Source organism: Vulpes vulpes, chromosome 6, assembly GCF_048418805.1.
Source record: "Vulpes vulpes isolate BD-2025 chromosome 6, VulVul3, whole genome shotgun sequence".
Lineage (NCBI taxonomy): Eukaryota > Metazoa > Chordata > Mammalia > Carnivora > Canidae > Vulpes > Vulpes vulpes.
Window position 1 is genome coordinate 130,466,149 of NC_132785.1, and position 18,524 is coordinate 130,484,672.

The following is an 18,524-nucleotide window of genomic DNA, read 5'->3' on the forward strand; positions in this document are numbered from 1 at the left end:
GGGGCTCCTGCTCACCCGCCCCGAGGAGAATGGCTGCTTCCAGCTGTGGGGGCAGCAGCAAGAGCTGGGCAGTGAGCCCCCGCCCGCGGCTGGAGGGGAGGGTCACCCGAGGTAGGGGGTGTGGGATCCCCTGGAGAACGGGCAGTTCATGAGCGAGGACAGGAGGAAGCCGCGGGGCGTTTGTCATGCGAGGCTGTGGGTGTCCTGTGAACCCCGGTGGGGGTCAGCCTCCTCCTCCTCCTCCGGAGCTCCAGTCGAGGCCTGAGCTCCCGGGCCTTGGTGCCCGAGGCAGGGGCCACAGTCTTCCCACGCGGTGTCCGTTCCCTGCGTGACTTTTCCACACGTGATGGCATTGCCACACATCGCGGCCGACGACAGCGCACGATACGACCTCCCGGCCCCTAGGGACCCGCTCCTCTGGGGCCTGTGCTCAGCGCCCCGCAGGCTGCAGTGGGGGTGTGAGTGGGGCTGGGGTCTCATCACCTGTCCCACCAGCTCCGTTCGGCCCTCGCAGGCCGGGTGACCCAGGGCTGCTTGTCCTGCTGGGCCCCCCTCTGTGCCCTGGCACACGGGCTTCTCTGCAGGACCTGCCACGGCCGAGGAGCTTGCTTCATCAGCCAGCGAGGACGCCGCAACAGACGTCCGTCACATAATCACGGAAGGACGCGTGTCACCTTTGTGTACTCTATTGCTTACAAGCAGAGATGGGCTGTGCCTGCTCCCGAGGGGACGGGATCACACGGCGTGGGCTCCGGGGGGCAGGGGCAGGAGGGCCACGTCAGTCTGTCCACTGCGGCCACAGAAGGAGCCACGTGGAGGCATCCTGGGGGGGGGGGGGCTCTTGAGCCTCATCAAGCTGGGTCTCCCGCTGTGGAGCAGGCCTCCCGGGCTGCCGCTGAGGTGTGATGGCCCCTGGGCTGCTGGGTGGCCTCCGCACCTGTCGTCGCAGCGTGGCCGGGAGCCCGGAGCCCTGCGAGCTCGGGGCTGACCCGCCCGGGACAAGGCGGCTGTGAGGCCAGGACCAGAGCGCCAACCCCACAGGCAGCCCTGGAGAGCAGGGTGGGTCTGCGCGTATCTGCTCCTACGGGGCTCCCGCGCGGGACACGGGCAGCGGCCACGGCGGCCCCCGGGCCTTGGCTTGGGCCAGTGCCGCTCACGCACAGACGGGTCCGGGAGGCCGTGGACGCCTTGCAGGGCTGCGTGCATCGCTGGCACCGTCCCGGGACCCTCGCAGGTCTGGGCAGGGAAGCAGGCTGAGCTCGGGGACCTTCTTCACCAGCGAGGATGCTGACGTGTAAGGGGCCGGCTGCAGCCTGTCGGCTCACCCGGCGGCAGAGAGAACAGGGGGACAGGGAGGGGCACCCCAGGGTGTGGGACAGCAGGACCCAGGTGTCCCACTCTGCTGTCCCTTGGGCCGCTGGCCAGCCCTGAGCGCCAGCGTAGGGGGCTCCTGCAGGGTAGGTGGGCTCTGAAGCTTTGGTCAGAAGCCAGGGGCCGAGAGAGGCCAGGGCCGCAGAGACAGGCTTCTGATCTAGCAGGCGGGCCAGAACCCGGCTCCACGCGGATTCCGATCCTGCCTCTGCGGGGCAGGTGCCTGGGCAGCTCCAAGCCCTGTCCCAGCCTGCTGCCAGCACCCAACCTGCTGCCAGCACCCTGCCCCGGCCCTGGCTCACGGCAGGCTCTCTCGGCTGTGCCCACAGTGCACCCACTACCCGCCCGGCCCACCACGAGGTCCCGGGGCTGTGCAGCAGCCCTGCTCTTCTAGGGCAGCCCGTAGAGACGAGTTCGGGGGGAGCGCAAGCAGGGGTGTTCCGACCCGGAACAAAAGACCTCGCAGTCGGTGTGGTGGGATGCATCTTGTCCTTTATTGCCCATCCAGGGGACAGCCGAGGAGGCTCTGCCCGCAGCCTGGCTGCAACGTGTACACTGCGGGGGGGTGGGGGCTCGGGGGCCACACGCAGGGCTGCACGGGCACTGGGATGCGCCAGACTTTAGCAACCCGACGTCTACACCCGCGGACGTTAGCAAGCCTCCGTCGAGGGGCTCTGCAGGGGTGGGTCTCTGGAAGCGTGGGTAATGGAGACAGCACCCCAGCAGCCGGCACGGCCCCGCCCCCCGGCCCCACATGGGAGGGGTCCGGCGGCTGGTGTGGGGCCTACTCCGGGAGCGGGGTGGACGCGGGGTCGGGACTGCGAGCGGCGGGGCCTCCCCGGAGGACTCCGCCGGCCGGTGCTCACTTGCTGGCGGGCCTGGGCGCGGACGGCGGGCGGGCGGCCCCGTCGGGCTCCAGCAGGATGAGCTCGGTTCTCGCCGCCGAGGCCACCATGCTCCCCGGGGCCCGCTCCCCGGCGCCCCGCTCTTCGGGGGAGAAGCTTTCTCGGGCGTCGTAGAAGGTACCCGCCTCGTCTTGGGGAGTTTGCTCGGTCGGACTCGCCCCTTCTTCTGCACTTTTGCTTTTCTTGGCAGGGGAGGAGGAGAACCCCAACTTGGGGAATCGGAACCAGCCCCCCTTCTCCTGGGAGGGAGGCGGCCGCGCTGCGGGCTGGGTCTGCACCGGGGCCGCACTCGGGGCTTCCGCGAGGGCATCGGGGCTCGCCTCGGCCACGGAGGAAGAGAAGCCGAGGCTCGGGAGCCAGAATCGGAAGAGGCCCGAGGCCCGTTTACCTTCCGGCCTTGCTCTGGGAGCCCTGCCCTCCCCTCCCAGGCCGGCGGCCGCCTCCTGGCCCTCCTCAGACGGGAATTCCAGAATTTCCGCGGGCTCCTCGTCTGAGCAGCTGTCAGCGGGGCCGAGGCCAGAGTGAAGGTCGGATGAGCACTCTGGGGGTCCCGACAGGTCTACACTGGTGGAGATGATTTCAAACGGCTCTCCGGTGTCGGACTGGAGGTCTCCAGAGACGGGGTCAGCTCCCGGGACCACTGGTTCAGGGGCCTCCGGAAGGCGCCCCCTCGGCCCGGAGTCGGCGGTCACCACGTGCACCCGCGCCCGAGCCGGGGCCTCTGGGACCCTCCCCTTCAGCAAGGAGAACCCATAAGAGGGTGTTTGGGTCTCAGACACGGGGACCTCTGACTCACGCACGATCTGGGTGGGAAAAGCCTCGGGCCCTGAGAGCTCAGTGTACACGGCCGTCACTGTGCTGTGCACGGTGACCTGGCGGCTCTCGGCCTCCGCGCCCTGGATGTGCACCCGGACCTTGCAGATGGGGGCGGCCTCCGAGGGGCCTCGGGCCTCGGCGGCTGTCGGGATGCCGGCGGCCCGCACACCAGGGCCTTGCTCGTGCAGGGCCGTGTCAGGCCCACTCTGCGGGCAGGGCAGCTCTCTGAGGCTGGGCACGAAAACATCAGCCTCCGAGCCGGGGGCCGGGAAGCTGAACCTCGGCACGGTTAAGGTGGGGAACTGCACGCTCAGCACAGAGTCTTCCCAGACTTGACCCACGTTGACCACGGAGACCTGGGACAGCAGATCGGTGCTGGAAGCCCTCAGTCTGAGGGGGCCCTCCGGCTGGGAAGGCGGCTCCTCGGCACCCCCCGCCCCCCTGACCGGGCCCTGGCCCGCTGGCCCAGGAACAGGGGGCCGGCCTGCATCTCCCCGAGGGGCGCAGGGCTCTGCGGGTGCCCCGTGCACCTGGAGGGGCAGGGAGCCTGCACCGGGCCGGACCCTGGCCTCGGAGGCCAATACCCCTGCCGCAGGGGCGTGAAGGTCCAGGTGCCTCTGTAGAACATCCGAGTAGGAGGGAGCCGGGCTGCCAGCAGCCGCCCCGTCTGCACCAGCCTCCAGGGGCTGCGGGGACTTAGGGGCGTCCACCTCTGACCCGGGCACACGGACGTCCTGACCCTGCCCTGCAGCCAGTGCCTCTCCTTCCCCTGGAGCGCTGGTAGCAGATGTGGGGCTCTGGGCCCCCGGCCCCGCAGACCCAGCTCTCTCCTTGGAGGAGCGTCTGAAGCCGGGCAGGCGGAGCGAGGGCATCCTAAACCAGCTCTCCCTGGACCCCGCCGGCGCCCCTCCCGCGGCTGCGGCCCGCTCCGGGCTCCCAACCGTCGGGGAGAGCAGAACGGGATCTTCTGCTGAGGGGGCCGTCCCCTCCCCACAAAGCTGGCTTGTTGAGCTGTCCCCGAGCCCGGCTTCCTTGGCGCTGCCTCCGAAAGACAGGCCGTGTTTGGAAACAGGAAGGTCTCCCGTCGACAGGCTCCCCTCCACTGTGGCATTGCCGGGTCTGAGGTCAGAACTGGGAACATGGGCTGGTGGCAGGTGGAGGTTCACGTCCGCCCCATCCGGGGGACCCGCGGCGGCGCCAGCACCCCCAATTCCACCCTCCCCGCTGGCCGTGTGGGCCCGGTCGGGGTCTCCCGGGAGCAGGCCGGCCCCTCCCGTGGAAGCCTTCACTCCAGGAGGGGCGACCGTCTGCAGGACCAGGGCATGCGTTCTCACCCCTCCCGCCTCTTCCTCCTTCCCTAGAGCCACATCCCCATGCGCTTCTGTGGCTGGAACACGAACCCCATGCGGGGCACCCAGAGCACCTGCATCTATAACCACGCTGACGCCAGGGTCCGCTTTGGACTCCGCCCCCTTCTTTGGGGACCAGCTGAAAGAGGGGAGCTTCAGCCTTGGTGCTTTTACGGGACTGCCTCTCCCCTTGCGCTCTGTACTGTCACCTGGGGCTTCCACGAGGGGCTCTGCTGAGGTGCCCGCGGTGGCGGCAGAGACAACTGCAGGTGGCAGTTGGCTGCCTGGCATTGGGAACGCCGTGGCTTCCGTGGAGGAGGAGTCCGGCCCCTGCACAGGGAGGGAAGGAGACGTGGGGGACGCAAACTCTGCACCTCCAGGCTCCACTCCTCCAGGGTCCGATTTGGGGAGTGACACCCGGAACTTCGGTCGATGAAACTTTGGGAACGTTACCCGGCCTACAGATTCAGCAAGTGCAGTGTCCACTGGGGCCGTGGGACCTTCAGACTGGGACAGGAGAAGGCTCTCACTGGAGGTGAGGTCAACATCACTGGCCGCGCTGGGAGGCTCAGATGCCGCTTGGGACACAGACGGGGTTTCACAAGGCAGCTCGGGGGAGATGGGGCCTCTGGGGACAGTGACCTGGAACTTTGTAAGAGTGACACCATCACAAGGAGCAGGGCTCGAGGACTCGACCTCAGATTCCCTGGAAGAGGTTACGGAGCATTTAGCTGTTTTACCAGTTGGAGAGAAGACTTTGGGCATTTTAAAAAGAGATTTTTTACTTTTACTTTTTTCATCACTTTTTCCAAATGACGAAGAAATATCACTTTCCACGTGGAAACTGCGCTGATCACGATGACTGAAGGAGATACCCTTGTCTCCCAGGGTCAGGTCGGCCTCCAGGTTGACGCCGGGCACCTGGGTGTCCACCTCCACACTGGGCAGGGACACGTCCACGTCGGGGGCGCTCACCTCGGCCTTGGGGCCCTTCAGGTCCAGTTTGGGCGCCTTGATGTCCACCTGCGGCGCCTTGATGTCCACCTTGGGCATCTTGAGGCTGGGCATCTGTACCTTGGGCAGGTGGCCCTTGAGTCCGGCTGCGGCCGAGGGCTCCTGGGGCTCCCCCTCGGGCACTTGGCCCTCAGGGAGCTTCAGGCCGGCCGCGGGGATTGTGAGCTCTAGGTCGGCAGGTGGGAGCTCAACGGTCACATCAGTGGTCTTGACGTCGGCCTCTATGGAGGGCACGGACACTTCGGCCTGGATCTTGGGCACGGACACGTCCACGGACGCCTCCAAGGACTTGCTGGGCGTCGACGCGCCAAAGGACGGCATCTTGAACTTTGGCATTTTGAACTTGCTGTCTCTGGCGGCCACCCCCTTGTCTCCCAGGGACAGGTCGGCCTCCAGCTTGGCGCCGGGCACCTGGGTGTCCACCTCCACGCTGGGCAGGGACACGTCCACGTCGGGGGCGCTCACCTCGGCTTTGGGGCCCTTCAGGTCCAGTTTGGGCGCCTTGATGTCCACCTGGGGCGCCTTGATGTCCACCTGGGGCGCCTTGATGTCCACCTGCGGGGCCGTGATGTCCACTTTGGGCATCTTGAGGCTGGGCATGTGGACCTTGGGCAGCTGTCCCTTGATCTTGACTCCTTCTGCTTTGCCCTTGAGCCCGGACACAGACACCTCTCCCTCGGGCAGGGACACCTCCAGCTCTCCCCCAGGGAGGTCCACATCGGCAGTGGGCAGTTGGACGGCAGCCTCGGGAGCTCGCATCTCCCCTCCCACGGAGGGCAGGGTGGCCTCCACTCCGACCTTGGGCACGGACACGTCCACGGAAGTTCCCAAATCCTTGCTGGGCGTCGACGCGCCAAAGGACGGCATCTTGAACTTTGGCATTTTGAACTTGCTGTCTCTGGCGGCCACCCCCTTGTCTCCCAGGGACAGGTCGGCCTCCAGCTTGGCGCCGGGCACCTGGGTGTCCACCTCCACACTGGGCAGGGACACGTCCACGTCGGGGGCGCTCACCTCGGCCTTGGGGCCCTTCAGGTCCAGTTTGGGCGCCTTGATGTCCACCTGCGGCGCCTTGATGTCCACCTTGGGCATCTTGAGGCTGGGCATCTGTACCTTGGGCAGGTGGCCCTTGAGTCCGGCTGCGGCCGAGGGCTCCTGGGGCTCCCCCTCGGGCACTTGGCCCTCAGGGAGCTTCAGGCCGGCCGCGGGGATTGTGAGCTCTAGGTCGGCAGGTGGGAGCTCAACGGTCACATCAGTGGTCTTGACGTCGGCCTCTATGGAGGGCACGGACACTTCGGCCTGGATCTTGGGCACGGACACGTCCACGGACGCCTCCAAGGACTTGCTCGGCGTCGACGCGCCAAAGGACGGCATCTTGAACTTTGGCATTTTGAACTTGCTGTCTCTGGCGGCCACCCCCTTGTCTCCCAGGGACAGGTCGGCCTCCAGCTTGGCGCCGGGCACCTGGGTGTCCACCTCTACGCTGGGCAGGGACACGTCCACGTCGGGGGCGCTCACCTCGGCTTTGGGGCCCTTCAGGTCCAGTTTGGGCGCCTTGATGTCCACCTGGGGCACCTTGATGTCCACCTGCGGGGCCGTGATGTCCACTTTGGGCATCTTGAGGCTGGGCATGTGGACCTTGGGCAGCTGTCCCTTGATCTTGACTCCTTCTGCTTTGCCCTTGAGCCCGGACACAGACACCTCTCCCTCGGGCAGGGACACCTCCAGCTCTCCCCCAGGGAGGTCCACATCGGCAGTGGGCAGTTGGACGGCAGCCTCGGGAGCTCGCATCTCCCCTCCCACGGAGGGCAGGGTGGCCTCCACTCCGACCTTGGGCACGGACACGTCCACGGAAGTTCCCAAATCCTTGCTGGGCGTCGACGCGCCAAAGGACGGCATCTTGAACTTTGGCATTTTGAACTTGCTGTCTCTGGCGGCCACCCCCTTGTCTCCCAGGGACAGGTCGGCCTCCAGCTTGGCGCCGGGCACCTGGGTGTCCACCTCCACACTGGGCAGGGACACGTCCACGTCGGGGGCGCTCACCTCGGCTTTGGGGCCCTTCAGGTCCAGTTTGGGCGCCTTGATGTCCACCTGCGGCGCCTTGATGTCCACCTTGGGCATCTTGAGGCTGGGCATCTGTACCTTGGGCAGGTGGCCCTTGAGTCCGGCTGCGGCCGAGGGCTCCTGGGGCTCCCCCTCGGGCACTTGGCCCTCAGGGAGCTTCAGGCCGGCCGCGGGGATTGTGAGCTCTAGGTCGGCAGGTGGGAGCTCAACGGTCACATCAGTGGTCTTGACGTCGGCCTCTATGGAGGGCACGGACACTTCGGCCTGGATCTTGGGCACGGACACGTCCACGGACACCTCCAAGGACTTGCTCGGCGTCGACGCGCCAAAGGACGGCATCTTGAACTTTGGCATTTTGAACTTGCTGTCTCTGGCGGCCACCCCCTTGTCTCCCAGGGACAGGTCGGCCTCCAGCTTGGCGCCGGGCACCTGGGTGTCCACCTCCACGCTGGGCAGGGACACGTCCACGTCGGGGGCGCTCACCTCGGCTTTGGGGCCCTTCAGGTCCAGTTTGGGCGCCTTGATGTCCACCTGGGGCGCCTTGATGTCCACCTGGGGCGCCTTGATGTCCACCTGCGGGGCCGTGATGTCCACTTTGGGCATCTTGAGGCTGGGCATGTGGACCTTGGGCAGCTGTCCCTTGATCTTGACTCCTTCTGCTTTGCCCTTGAGCCCGGACACAGACACCTCTCCCTCGGGCAGGGACACCTCCAGCTCTCCCCCAGGGAGGTCCACATCGGCAGTGGGCAGTTGGACGGCAGCCTCGGGAGCTCGCATCTCCCCTCCCACGGAGGGCAGGGTGGCCTCCACTCCGACCTTGGGCACGGACACGTCCACGGAAGTTCCCAAATCCTTGCTGGGCGTCGACGCGCCAAAGGACGGCATCTTGAACTTTGGCATTTTGAACTTGCTGTCTCTGGCGGCCACCCCCTTGTCTCCCAGGGACAGGTCGGCCTCCAGCTTGGCGCCGGGCACCTGGGTGTCCACCTCCACGCTGGGCAGGGACACGTCCACGTCGGGGGCGCTCACCTCGGCCTTGGGGCCCTTCAGGTCCAGTTTGGGCGCCTTGATGTCCACCTGCGGCGCCTTGATGTCCACCTTGGGCATCTTGAGGCTGGGCATCTGTACCTTGGGCAGGTGGCCCTTGAGTCCGGCTGCGGCCGAGGGCTCCTGGGGCTCCCCCTCGGGCACTTGGCCCTCAGGGAGCTTCAGGCCGGCCGCGGGGATTGTGAGCTCTAGGTCGGCAGGTGGGAGCTCAACGGTCACATCAGTGGTCTTGACGTCGGCCTCTATGGAGGGCACGGACACTTCGGCCTGGATCTTGGGCACGGACACGTCCACGGACGCCTCCAAGGACTTGCTCGGCGTCGACGCGCCAAAGGACGGCATCTTGAACTTTGGCATTTTGAACTTGCTGTCTCTGGCGGCCACCCCCTTGTCTCCCAGGGTCAGGTCGGCCTCCAGCTTGGCGCCGGGCACCTGGGTGTCCACCTCCACGCTGGGCAGGGACACGTCCACGTCGGGGGCGCTCACCTCGGCTTTGGGGCCCTTCAGGTCCAGTTTGGGCGCCTTGATGTCCACCTGGGGCGCCTTGATGTCCACCTGCGGGGCCGTGATGTCCACTTTGGGCATCTTGAGGCTGGGCATGTGGACCTTGGGCAGCTGTCCCTTGATCTTGACTCCTTCTGCTTTGCCCTTGAGCCCGGACACAGACACCTCTCCCTCGGGCAGGGACACCTCCAGCTCTCCCCCAGGGAGGTCCACATCTGCAGTGGGCAGTTGGACGGCAGCCTCGGGAGCTCGCATCTCCCCTCCCACGGAGGGCAGGGTGGCCTCCACTCCGACCTTGGGCACGGACACGTCCACGGAAGTTCCCAAATCCTTGCTGGGCGTCGACGCGCCAAAGGACGGCATCTTGAACTTTGGCATTTTGAACTTGCTGTCTCTGGTGGCCACCCCCTTGTCTCCCAGGGACAGGTCGGCCTCCAGCTTGGCGCCGGGCACCTGGGTGTCCACCTCCACGCTGGGCAGGGACACTTCCACGTCGGGGGCGCTCACCTCGGCTTTGGGGCCCTTCAGGTCCAGTTTGGGCGCCTTGATGTCCACCTGCGGCGCCTTGATGTCCACCTTGGGCATCTTGAGGCTGGGCATCTGTACCTTGGGCAGGTGGCCCTTGAGTCCGGCTGCGGCCGAGGGCTCCTGGGGCTCCCCCTCGGGCACTTGGCCCTCAGGGAGCTTCAGGCCGGCCGCGGGGATTGTGAGCTCTAGGTCGGCAGGTGGGAGCTCAACGGTCACATCAGTGGTCTTGACGTCGGCCTCTATGGAGGGCACGGACACTTCGGCCTGGATCTTGGGCACGGACACGTCCACGGACGCCTCCAAGGACTTGCTGGGCGTCGACGCGCCAAAGGACGGCATCTTGAACTTTGGCATTTTGAACTTGCTGTCTCTGGCGGCCACCCCCTTGTCTCCCAGGGACAGGTCGGCCTCCAGCTTGGCGCCGGGCACCTGGGTGTCCACCTCCACGCTGGGCAGGGACACGTCCACGTCGGGGGCGCTCACCTCGGCTTTGGGGCCCTTCAGGTCCAGTTTGGGCGCCTTGATGTCCACCTGGGGCGCCTTGATGTCCACCTGGGGCGCCTTGATGTCCACCTGCGGGGCCGTGATGTCCACTTTGGGCATCTTGAGGCTGGGCATGTGGACCTTGGGCAGCTGTCCCTTGATCTTGACTCCTTCTGCTTTGCCCTTGAGCCCGGACACAGACACCTCTCCCTCGGGCAGGGACACCTCCAGCTCTCCCCCAGGGAGGTCCACATCGGCAGTGGGCAGTTGGACGGCAGCCTCGGGAGCTCGCATCTCCCCTCCCACGGAGGGCAGGGTGGCCTCCACTCCGACCTTGGGCACGGACACGTCCACGGAAGTTCCCAAATCCTTGCTGGGCGTCAACGCGCCAAAGGACGGCATCTTGAACTTTGGCATTTTGAACTTGCTGTCTCTGGCGGCCACCCCCTTGTCTCCCAGGGACAGGTCGGCCTCCAGCTTGGCGCCGGGCACCTGGGTGTCCACCTCCACGCTGGGCAGGGACACGTCCACGTCGGGGGCGCTCACCTCGGCCTTGGGGCCCTTCAGGTCCAGTTTGGGCGCCTTGATGTCCACCTGCGGCGCCTTGATGTCCACCTTGGGCATCTTGAGGCTGGGCATCTGTACCTTGGGCAGGTGGCCCTTGAGTCCGGCTGCGGCCGAGGGCTCCTGGGGCTCCCCCTCGGGCACTTGGCCCTCAGGGAGCTTCAGGCCGGCCGCGGGGATTGTGAGCTCTAGGTCGGCAGGTGGGAGCTCAACGGTCACATCAGTGGTCTTGACGTCGGCCTCTATGGAGGGCACGGACACTTCGGCCTGGATCTTGGGCACGGACACGTCCACGGACGCCTCCAAGGACTTGCTCGGCGTCGACGCGCCAAAGGACGGCATCTTGAACTTTGGCATTTTGAACTTGCTGTCTCTGGCGGCCACCCCCTTGTCTCCCAGGGACAGGTCGGCCTCCAGCTTGGCGCCAGGCACCTGGGTGTCCACCTCCACGCTGGGCAGGGACACGTCCACGTCGGGGGCGCTCACCTCGGCTTTGGGGCCCTTCAGGTCCAGTTTGGGCGCCTTGATGTCCACCTGGGGCGCCTTGATGTCCACCTGGGGCGCCTTGATGTCCACCTGCGGGGCCGTGATGTCCACTTTGGGCATCTTGAGGCTGGGCATGTGGACCTTGGGCAGCTGTCCCTTGATCTTGACTCCTTCTGCTTTGCCCTTGAGCCCGGACACAGACACCTCTCCCTCGGGCAGGGACACCTCCAGCTCTCCCCCAGGGAGGTCCACATCGGCAGTGGGCAGTTGGACGGCAGCCTCGGGAGCTCGCATCTCCCCTCCCACGGAGGGCAGGGTGGCCTCCACTCCGACCTTGGGCACGGACACGTCCACGGAAGTTCCCAAATCCTTGCTGGGCGTCGACGCGCCAAAGGACGGCATCTTGAACTTTGGCATTTTGAACTTGCTGTCTCTGGCGGCCACCCCCTTGTCTCCCAGGGACAGGTCGGCCTCCAGCTTGGCGCCGGGCACCTGGGTGTCCACCTCCACGCTGGGCAGGGACACGTCCACGTCGGGGGCGCTCACCTCGGCCTTGGGGCCCTTCAGGTCCAGTTTGGGCGCCTTGATGTCCACCTGCGGCGCCTTGATGTCCACCTTGGGCATCTTGAGGCTGGGCATCTGTACCTTGGGCAGGTGGCCCTTGAGTCCGGCTGCGGCCGAGGGCTCCTGGGGCTCCCCCTCGGGCACTTGGCCCTCAGGGAGCTTCAGGCCGGCCGCGGGGATTGTGAGCTCTAGGTCGGCAGGTGGGAGCTCAACGGTCACATCAGTGGTCTTGACGTCGGCCTCTATGGAGGGCACGGACACTTCGGCCTGGATCTTGGGCACGGACACGTCCACGGACGCCTCCAAGGACTTGCTCGGCGTCGACGCGCCAAAGGACGGCATCTTGAACTTTGGCATTTTGAACTTGCTGTCTCTGGCGGCCACCCCCTTGTCTCCCAGGGTCAGGTCGGCCTCCAGCTTGGCGCCGGGCACCTGGGTGTCCACCTCCACGCTGGGCAGGGACACGTCCACGTCGGGGGCGCTCACCTCGGCTTTGGGGCCCTTCAGGTCCAGTTTGGGCGCCTTGATGTCCACCTGGGGCGCCTTGATGTCCACCTGCGGGGCCGTGATGTCCACTTTGGGCATCTTGAGGCTGGGCATGTGGACCTTGGGCAGCTGTCCCTTGATCTTGACTCCTTCTGCTTTGCCCTTGAGCCCGGACACAGACACCTCTCCCTCGGGCAGGGACACCTCCAGCTCTCCCCCAGGGAGGTCCACATCGGCAGTGGGCAGTTGGACGGCAGCCTCGGGAGCTCGCATCTCCCCTCCCACGGAGGGCAGGGTGGCCTCCACTCCGACCTTGGGCACGGACACGTCCACGGAAGTTCCCAAATCCTTGCTGGGCGTCGACGCGCCAAAGGACGGCATCTTGAACTTTGGCATTTTGAACTTGCTGTCTCTGGCGGCCACCCCCTTGTCTCCCAGGGACAGGTCGGCCTCCAGCTTGGCGCCGGGCACCTGGGTGTCCACCTCCACGCTGGGCAGGGACACGTCCACGTCGGGGGCGCTCACCTCGGCTTTGGGGCCCTTCAGGTCCAGTTTGGGCGCCTTGATGTCCACCTGCGGCGCCTTGATGTCCACCTTGGGCATCTTGAGGCTGGGCATCTGTACCTTGGGCAGGTGGCCCTTGAGTCCGGCTGCGGCCGAGGGCTCCTGGGGCTCCCCCTCGGGCACTTGGCCCTCAGGGAGCTTCAGGCCGGCCGCGGGGATTGTGAGCTCTAGGTCGGCAGGTGGGAGCTCAACGGTCACATCAGTGGTCTTGACGTCGGCCTCTATGGAGGGCACGGACACTTCGGCCTGGATCTTGGGCACGGACACGTCCACGGACGCCTCCAAGGACTTGCTGGGCGTCGACGCGCCAAAGGACGGCATCTTGAACTTTGGCATTTTGAACTTGCTGTCTCTGGCGGCCACCCCCTTGTCTCCCAGGGACAGGTCGGCCTCCAGCTTGGCGCCGGGCACCTGGGTGTCCACCTCCACGCTGGGCAGGGACACGTCCACGTCGGGGGCGCTCACCTCGGCTTTGGGGCCCTTCAGGTCCAGTTTGGGCGCCTTGATGTCCACCTGGGGCGCCTTGATGTCCACCTGGGGCGCCTTGATGTCCACCTGCGGGGCCGTGATGTCCACTTTGGGCATCTTGAGGCTGGGCATGTGGACCTTGGGCAGCTGTCCCTTGATCTTGACTCCTTCTGCTTTGCCCTTGAGCCCGGACACAGACACCTCTCCCTCGGGCAGGGACACCTCCAGCTCTCCCCCAGGGAGGTCCACATCGGCAGTGGGCAGTTGGACGGCAGCCTCGGGAGCTCGCATCTCCCCTCCCACGGAGGGCAGGGTGGCCTCCACTCCGACCTTGGGCACGGACACGTCCACGGAAGTTCCCAAATCCTTGCTGGGCGTCGACGCGCCAAAGGACGGCATCTTGAACTTTGGCATTTTGAACTTGCTGTCTCTGGCGGCCACCCCCTTGTCTCCCAGGGACAGGTCGGCCTCCAGCTTGGCGCCGGGCACCTGGGTGTCCACCTCCACGCTGGGCAGGGACACGTCCACGTCGGGGGCGCTCACCTCGGCTTTGGGGCCCTTCAGGTCCAGTTTGGGCGCCTTGATGTCCACCTGCGGCGCCTTGATGTCCACCTTGGGCATCTTGAGGCTGGGCATCTGTACCTTGGGCAGGTGGCCCTTGAGTCCGGCTGCGGCCGAGGGCTCCTGGGGCTCCCCCTCGGGCACTTGGCCCTCAGGGAGCTTCAGGCCGGCCGCGGGGATTGTGAGCTCTAGGTCGGCAGGTGGGAGCTCAACGGTCACATCAGTGGTCTTGACGTCGGCCTCTATGGAGGGCACGGACACTTCGGCCTGGATCTTGGGCACGGACACGTCCACGGACGCCTCCAAGGACTTGCTCGGCGTCGACGCGCCAAAGGACGGCATCTTGAACTTTGGCATTTTGAACTTGCTGTCTCTGGCGGCCACCCCCTTGTCTCCCAGGGTCAGGTCGGCCTCCAGCTTGGCGCCGGGCACCTGGGTGTCCACCTCCACGCTGGGCAGGGACACGTCCACGTCGGGGGCGCTCACCTCGGCTTTGGGGCCCTTCAGGTCCAGTTTGGGCGCCTTGATGTCCACCTGGGGCGCCTTGATGTCCACCTGCGGGGCCGTGATGTCCACTTTGGGCATCTTGAGGCTGGGCATGTGGACCTTGGGCAGCTGTCCCTTGATCTTGACTCCTTCTGCTTTGCCCTTGAGCCCGGACACAGACACCTCTCCCTCGGGCAGGGACACCTCCAGCTCTCCCCCAGGGAGGTCCACATCGGCAGTGGGCAGTTGGACGGCAGCCTCGGGAGCTCGCATCTCCCCTCCCACGGAGGGCAGGGTGGCCTCCACTCCGACCTTGGGCACGGACACGTCCACGGAAGTTCCCAAATCCTTGCTGGGCGTCGACGCGCCAAAGGACGGCATCTTGAACTTTGGCATTTTGAACTTGCTGTCTCTGGCGGCCACCCCCTTGTCTCCCAGGGACAGGTCGGCCTCCAGCTTGGCGCCGGGCACCTGGGTGTCCACCTCCACGCTGGGCAGGGACACGTCCACGTCGGGGGCGCTCACCTCGGCTTTGGGGCCCTTCAGGTCCAGTTTGGGCGCCTTGATGTCCACCTGCGGCGCCTTGATGTCCACCTTGGGCATCTTGAGGCTGGGCATCTGTACCTTGGGCAGGTGGCCCTTGAGTCCGGCTGCGGCCGAGGGCTCCTGGGGCTCCCCCTCGGGCACTTGGCCCTCAGGGAGCTTCAGGCCGGCCGCGGGGATTGTGAGCTCTAGGTCGGCAGGTGGGAGCTCAACGGTCACATCAGTGGTCTTGACGTCGGCCTCTATGGAGGGCACGGACACTTCGGCCTGGATCTTGGGCACGGACACGTCCACGGACGCCTCCAAGGACTTGCTGGGCGTCGACGCGCCAAAGGACGGCATCTTGAACTTTGGCATTTTGAACTTGCTGTCTCTGGCGGCCACCCCCTTGTCTCCCAGGGACAGGTCGGCCTCCAGCTTGGCGCCGGGCACCTGGGTGTCCACCTCCACGCTGGGCAGGGACACGTCCACGTCGGGGGCGCTCACCTCGGCTTTGGGGCCCTTCAGGTCCAGTTTGGGCGCCTTGATGTCCACCTGGGGCGCCTTGATGTCCACCTGGGGCGCCTTGATGTCCACCTGCGGGGCCGTGATGTCCACTTTGGGCATCTTGAGGCTGGGCATGTGGACCTTGGGCAGCTGTCCCTTGATCTTGACTCCTTCTGCTTTGCCCTTGAGCCCGGACACAGACACCTCTCCCTCGGGCAGGGACACCTCCAGCTCTCCCCCAGGGAGGTCCACATCGGCAGTGGGCAGTTGGACGGCAGCCTCGGGAGCTCGCATCTCCCCTCCCACGGAGGGCAGGGTGGCCTCCACTCCGACCTTGGGCACGGACACGTCCACGGAAGTTCCCAAATCCTTGCTGGGCGTCGACGCGCCAAAGGACGGCATCTTGAACTTTGGCATTTTGAACTTGCTGTCTCTGGCGGCCACCCCCTTGTCTCCCAGGGACAGGTCGGCCTCCAGCTTGGCGCCGGGCACCTGGGTGTCCACCTCCACGCTGGGCAGGGACACGTCCACGTCGGGGGCGCTCACCTCGGCTTTGGGGCCCTTCAGGTCCAGTTTGGGCGCCTTGATGTCCACCTGCGGCGCCTTGATGTCCACCTTGGGCATCTTGAGGCTGGGCATCTGTACCTTGGGCAGGTGGCCCTTGAGTCCGGCTGCGGCCGAGGGCTCCTGGGGCTCCCCCTCGGGCACTTGGCCCTCAGGGAGCTTCAGGCCGGCCGCGGGGATTGTGAGCTCTAGGTCGGCAGGTGGGAGCTCAACGGTCACATCAGTGGTCTTGACGTCGGCCTCTATGGAGGGCACGGACACTTCGGCCTGGATCTTGGGCACGGACACGTCCACGGACGCCTCCAAGGACTTGCTGGGCGTCGACGCGCCAAAGGACGGCATCTTGAACTTTGGCATTTTGAACTTGCTGTCTCTGGCGGCCACCCCCTTGTCTCCCAGGGACAGGTCGGCCTCCAGCTTGGCGCCGGGCACCTGGGTGTCCACCTCCACGCTGGGCAGGGACACGTCCACGTCGGGGGCGCTCACCTCGGCTTTGGGGCCCTTCAGGTGCAGTTTGGGCGCCTTGATGTCCACCTGGGGCGCCTTGATGTCCACCTGGGGCGCCTTGATGTCCACCTGCGGGGCCGTGATGTCCACTTTGGGCATCTTGAGGCTGGGCATGTGGACCTTGGGCAGCTGTCCCTTGATCTTGACTCCTTCTGCTTTGCCCTTGAGCCCGGACACAGACACCTCTCCCTCGGGCAGGGACACCTCCAGCTCTCCCCCAGGGAGGTCCACATCTGCAGTGGGCAGTTGGACGGCAGCCTCGGGAGCTCGCATCTCCCCTCCCACGGAGGGCAGGGTGGCCTCCACTCCGACCTTGGGCACGGACACGTCCACGGAAGTTCCCAAATCCTTGCTGGGCGTCGACGCGCCAAAGGACGGCATCTTGAACTTTGGCATTTTGAACTTGCTGTCTCTGGCGGCCACCCCCTTGTCTCCCAGGGACAGGTCGGCCTCCAGCTTGGCGCCGGGCACCTGGGTGTCCACCTCCACGCTGGGCAGGGACACGTCCACGTCGGGGGCGCTCACCTCGGCTTTGGGGCCCTTCAGGTCCAGTTTGGGCGCCTTGATGTCCACCTGCGGCGCCTTGATGTCCACTTTGGGCATCTTGAGGCTGGGCATCTGTACCTTGGGCAGGTGGCCCTTGAGTCCGGCTGCGGCCGAGGGCTCCTGGGGCTCCCCCTCGGGCACTTGGCCCTCAGGGAGCTTCAGGCCGGCCGCGGGGATTGTGAGCTCTAGGTCGGCAGGTGGGAGCTCAACGGTCACATCAGTGGTCTTGACGTCGGCCTCTATGGAGGGCACGGACACTTCGGCCTGGATCTTGGGCACGGACACGTCCACGGACGCCTCCAAGGACTTGCTCGGCGTCGACGCGCCAAAGGACGGCATCTTGAACTTTGGCATTTTGAACTTGCTGTCTCTGGCGGCCACCCCCTTGTCTCCCAGGGACAGGTCGGCCTCCAGCTTGGCGCCGGGCACCTGGGTGTCCACCTCCACGCTGGGCAGGGACACGTCCATGTCGGGGGCGCTCACCTCGGCTTTGGGGCCCTTCAGGTCCAGTTTGGGCGCCTTGATGTCCACCTGGGGCGCCTTGATGTCCACCTGGGGCGCCTTGATGTCCACCTGCGGGGCCGTGATGTCCACTTTGGGCATCTTGAGGCTGGGCATGTGGACCTTGGGCAGCTGTCCCTTGATCTTGACTCCTTCTGCTTTGCCCTTGAGCCCGGACACAGACACCTCTCCCTCGGGCAGGGACACCTCCAGCTCTCCCCCAGGGAGGTCCACATCGGCAGTGGGCAGTTGGACGGCAGCCTCGGGAGCTCGCATCTCCCCTCCCACGGAGGGCAGGGTGGCCTCCACTCCGACCTTGGGCACGGACACGTCCACGGAAGTTCCCAAATCCTTGCTGGGCGTCGACGCGCCAAAGGACGGCATCTTGAACTTTGGCATTTTGAACTTGCTGTCTCTGGCGGCCACCCCCTTGTCTCCCAGGGACAGGTCGGCCTCCAGCTTGGCGCCGGGCACCTGGGTGTCCACCTCCACGCTGGGCAGGGACACGTCCACGTCGGGGGCGCTCACCTCGGCCTTGGGGCCCTTCAGGTCCAGTTTGGGCGCCTTGATGTCCACCTGCGGCGCCTTGATGTCCACCTTGGGCATCTTGAGGCTGGGCATCTGTACCTTGGGCAGGTGGCCCTTGAGTCCGGCTGCGGCCGAGGGCTCCTGGGGCTCCCCCTCGGGCACTTGGCCCTCAGGGAGCTTCAGGCCGGCCGCGGGGATTGTGAGCTCTAGGTCGGCAGGTGGGAGCTCAACGGTCACATCAGTGGTCTTGACGTCGGCCTCTATGGAGGGCACGGACACTTCGGCCTGGATCTTGGGCACGGACACGTCCACGGACGCCTCCAAGGACTTGCTCGGCGTCGACGCGCCAAAGGACGGCATCTTGAACTTTGGCATTTTGAACTTGCTGTCTCTGGCGGCCACCCCCTTGTCTCCCAGGGTCAGGTCGGCCTCCAGCTTGGCGCCGGGCACCTGGGTGTCCACCTCCACGCTGGGCAGGGACACGTCCACGTCGGGGGCGCTCACCTCGGCTTTGGGGCCCTTCAGGTCCAGTTTGGGCGCCTTGATGTCCACCTGTGGTGCCTTGATGTCCACCTGGGGCGCCTTGATGTCC

General features: G+C 66.1%; 1 protein-coding gene across 1 annotated transcript in view; it reads right to left on the reverse strand.

Annotated features, from left to right (window-relative positions):
• Window positions 1-1,846: 1,846 nt before the first annotated feature.
• Window positions 1,847-18,524, reverse strand: part of AHNAK2 (AHNAK nucleoprotein 2) — a 31,812-nt gene continuing 15,134 nt past the window's right edge. The window contains exon 9 of the mRNA XM_072760488.1: window positions 1,847-18,505. Within this exon, the coding sequence (XP_072616589.1) occupies window positions 2,234-18,505 (16,272 nt within the window). The 3' untranslated portion in view covers window positions 1,847-2,233. The remainder of the gene's footprint in view (window positions 18,506-18,524) is intronic.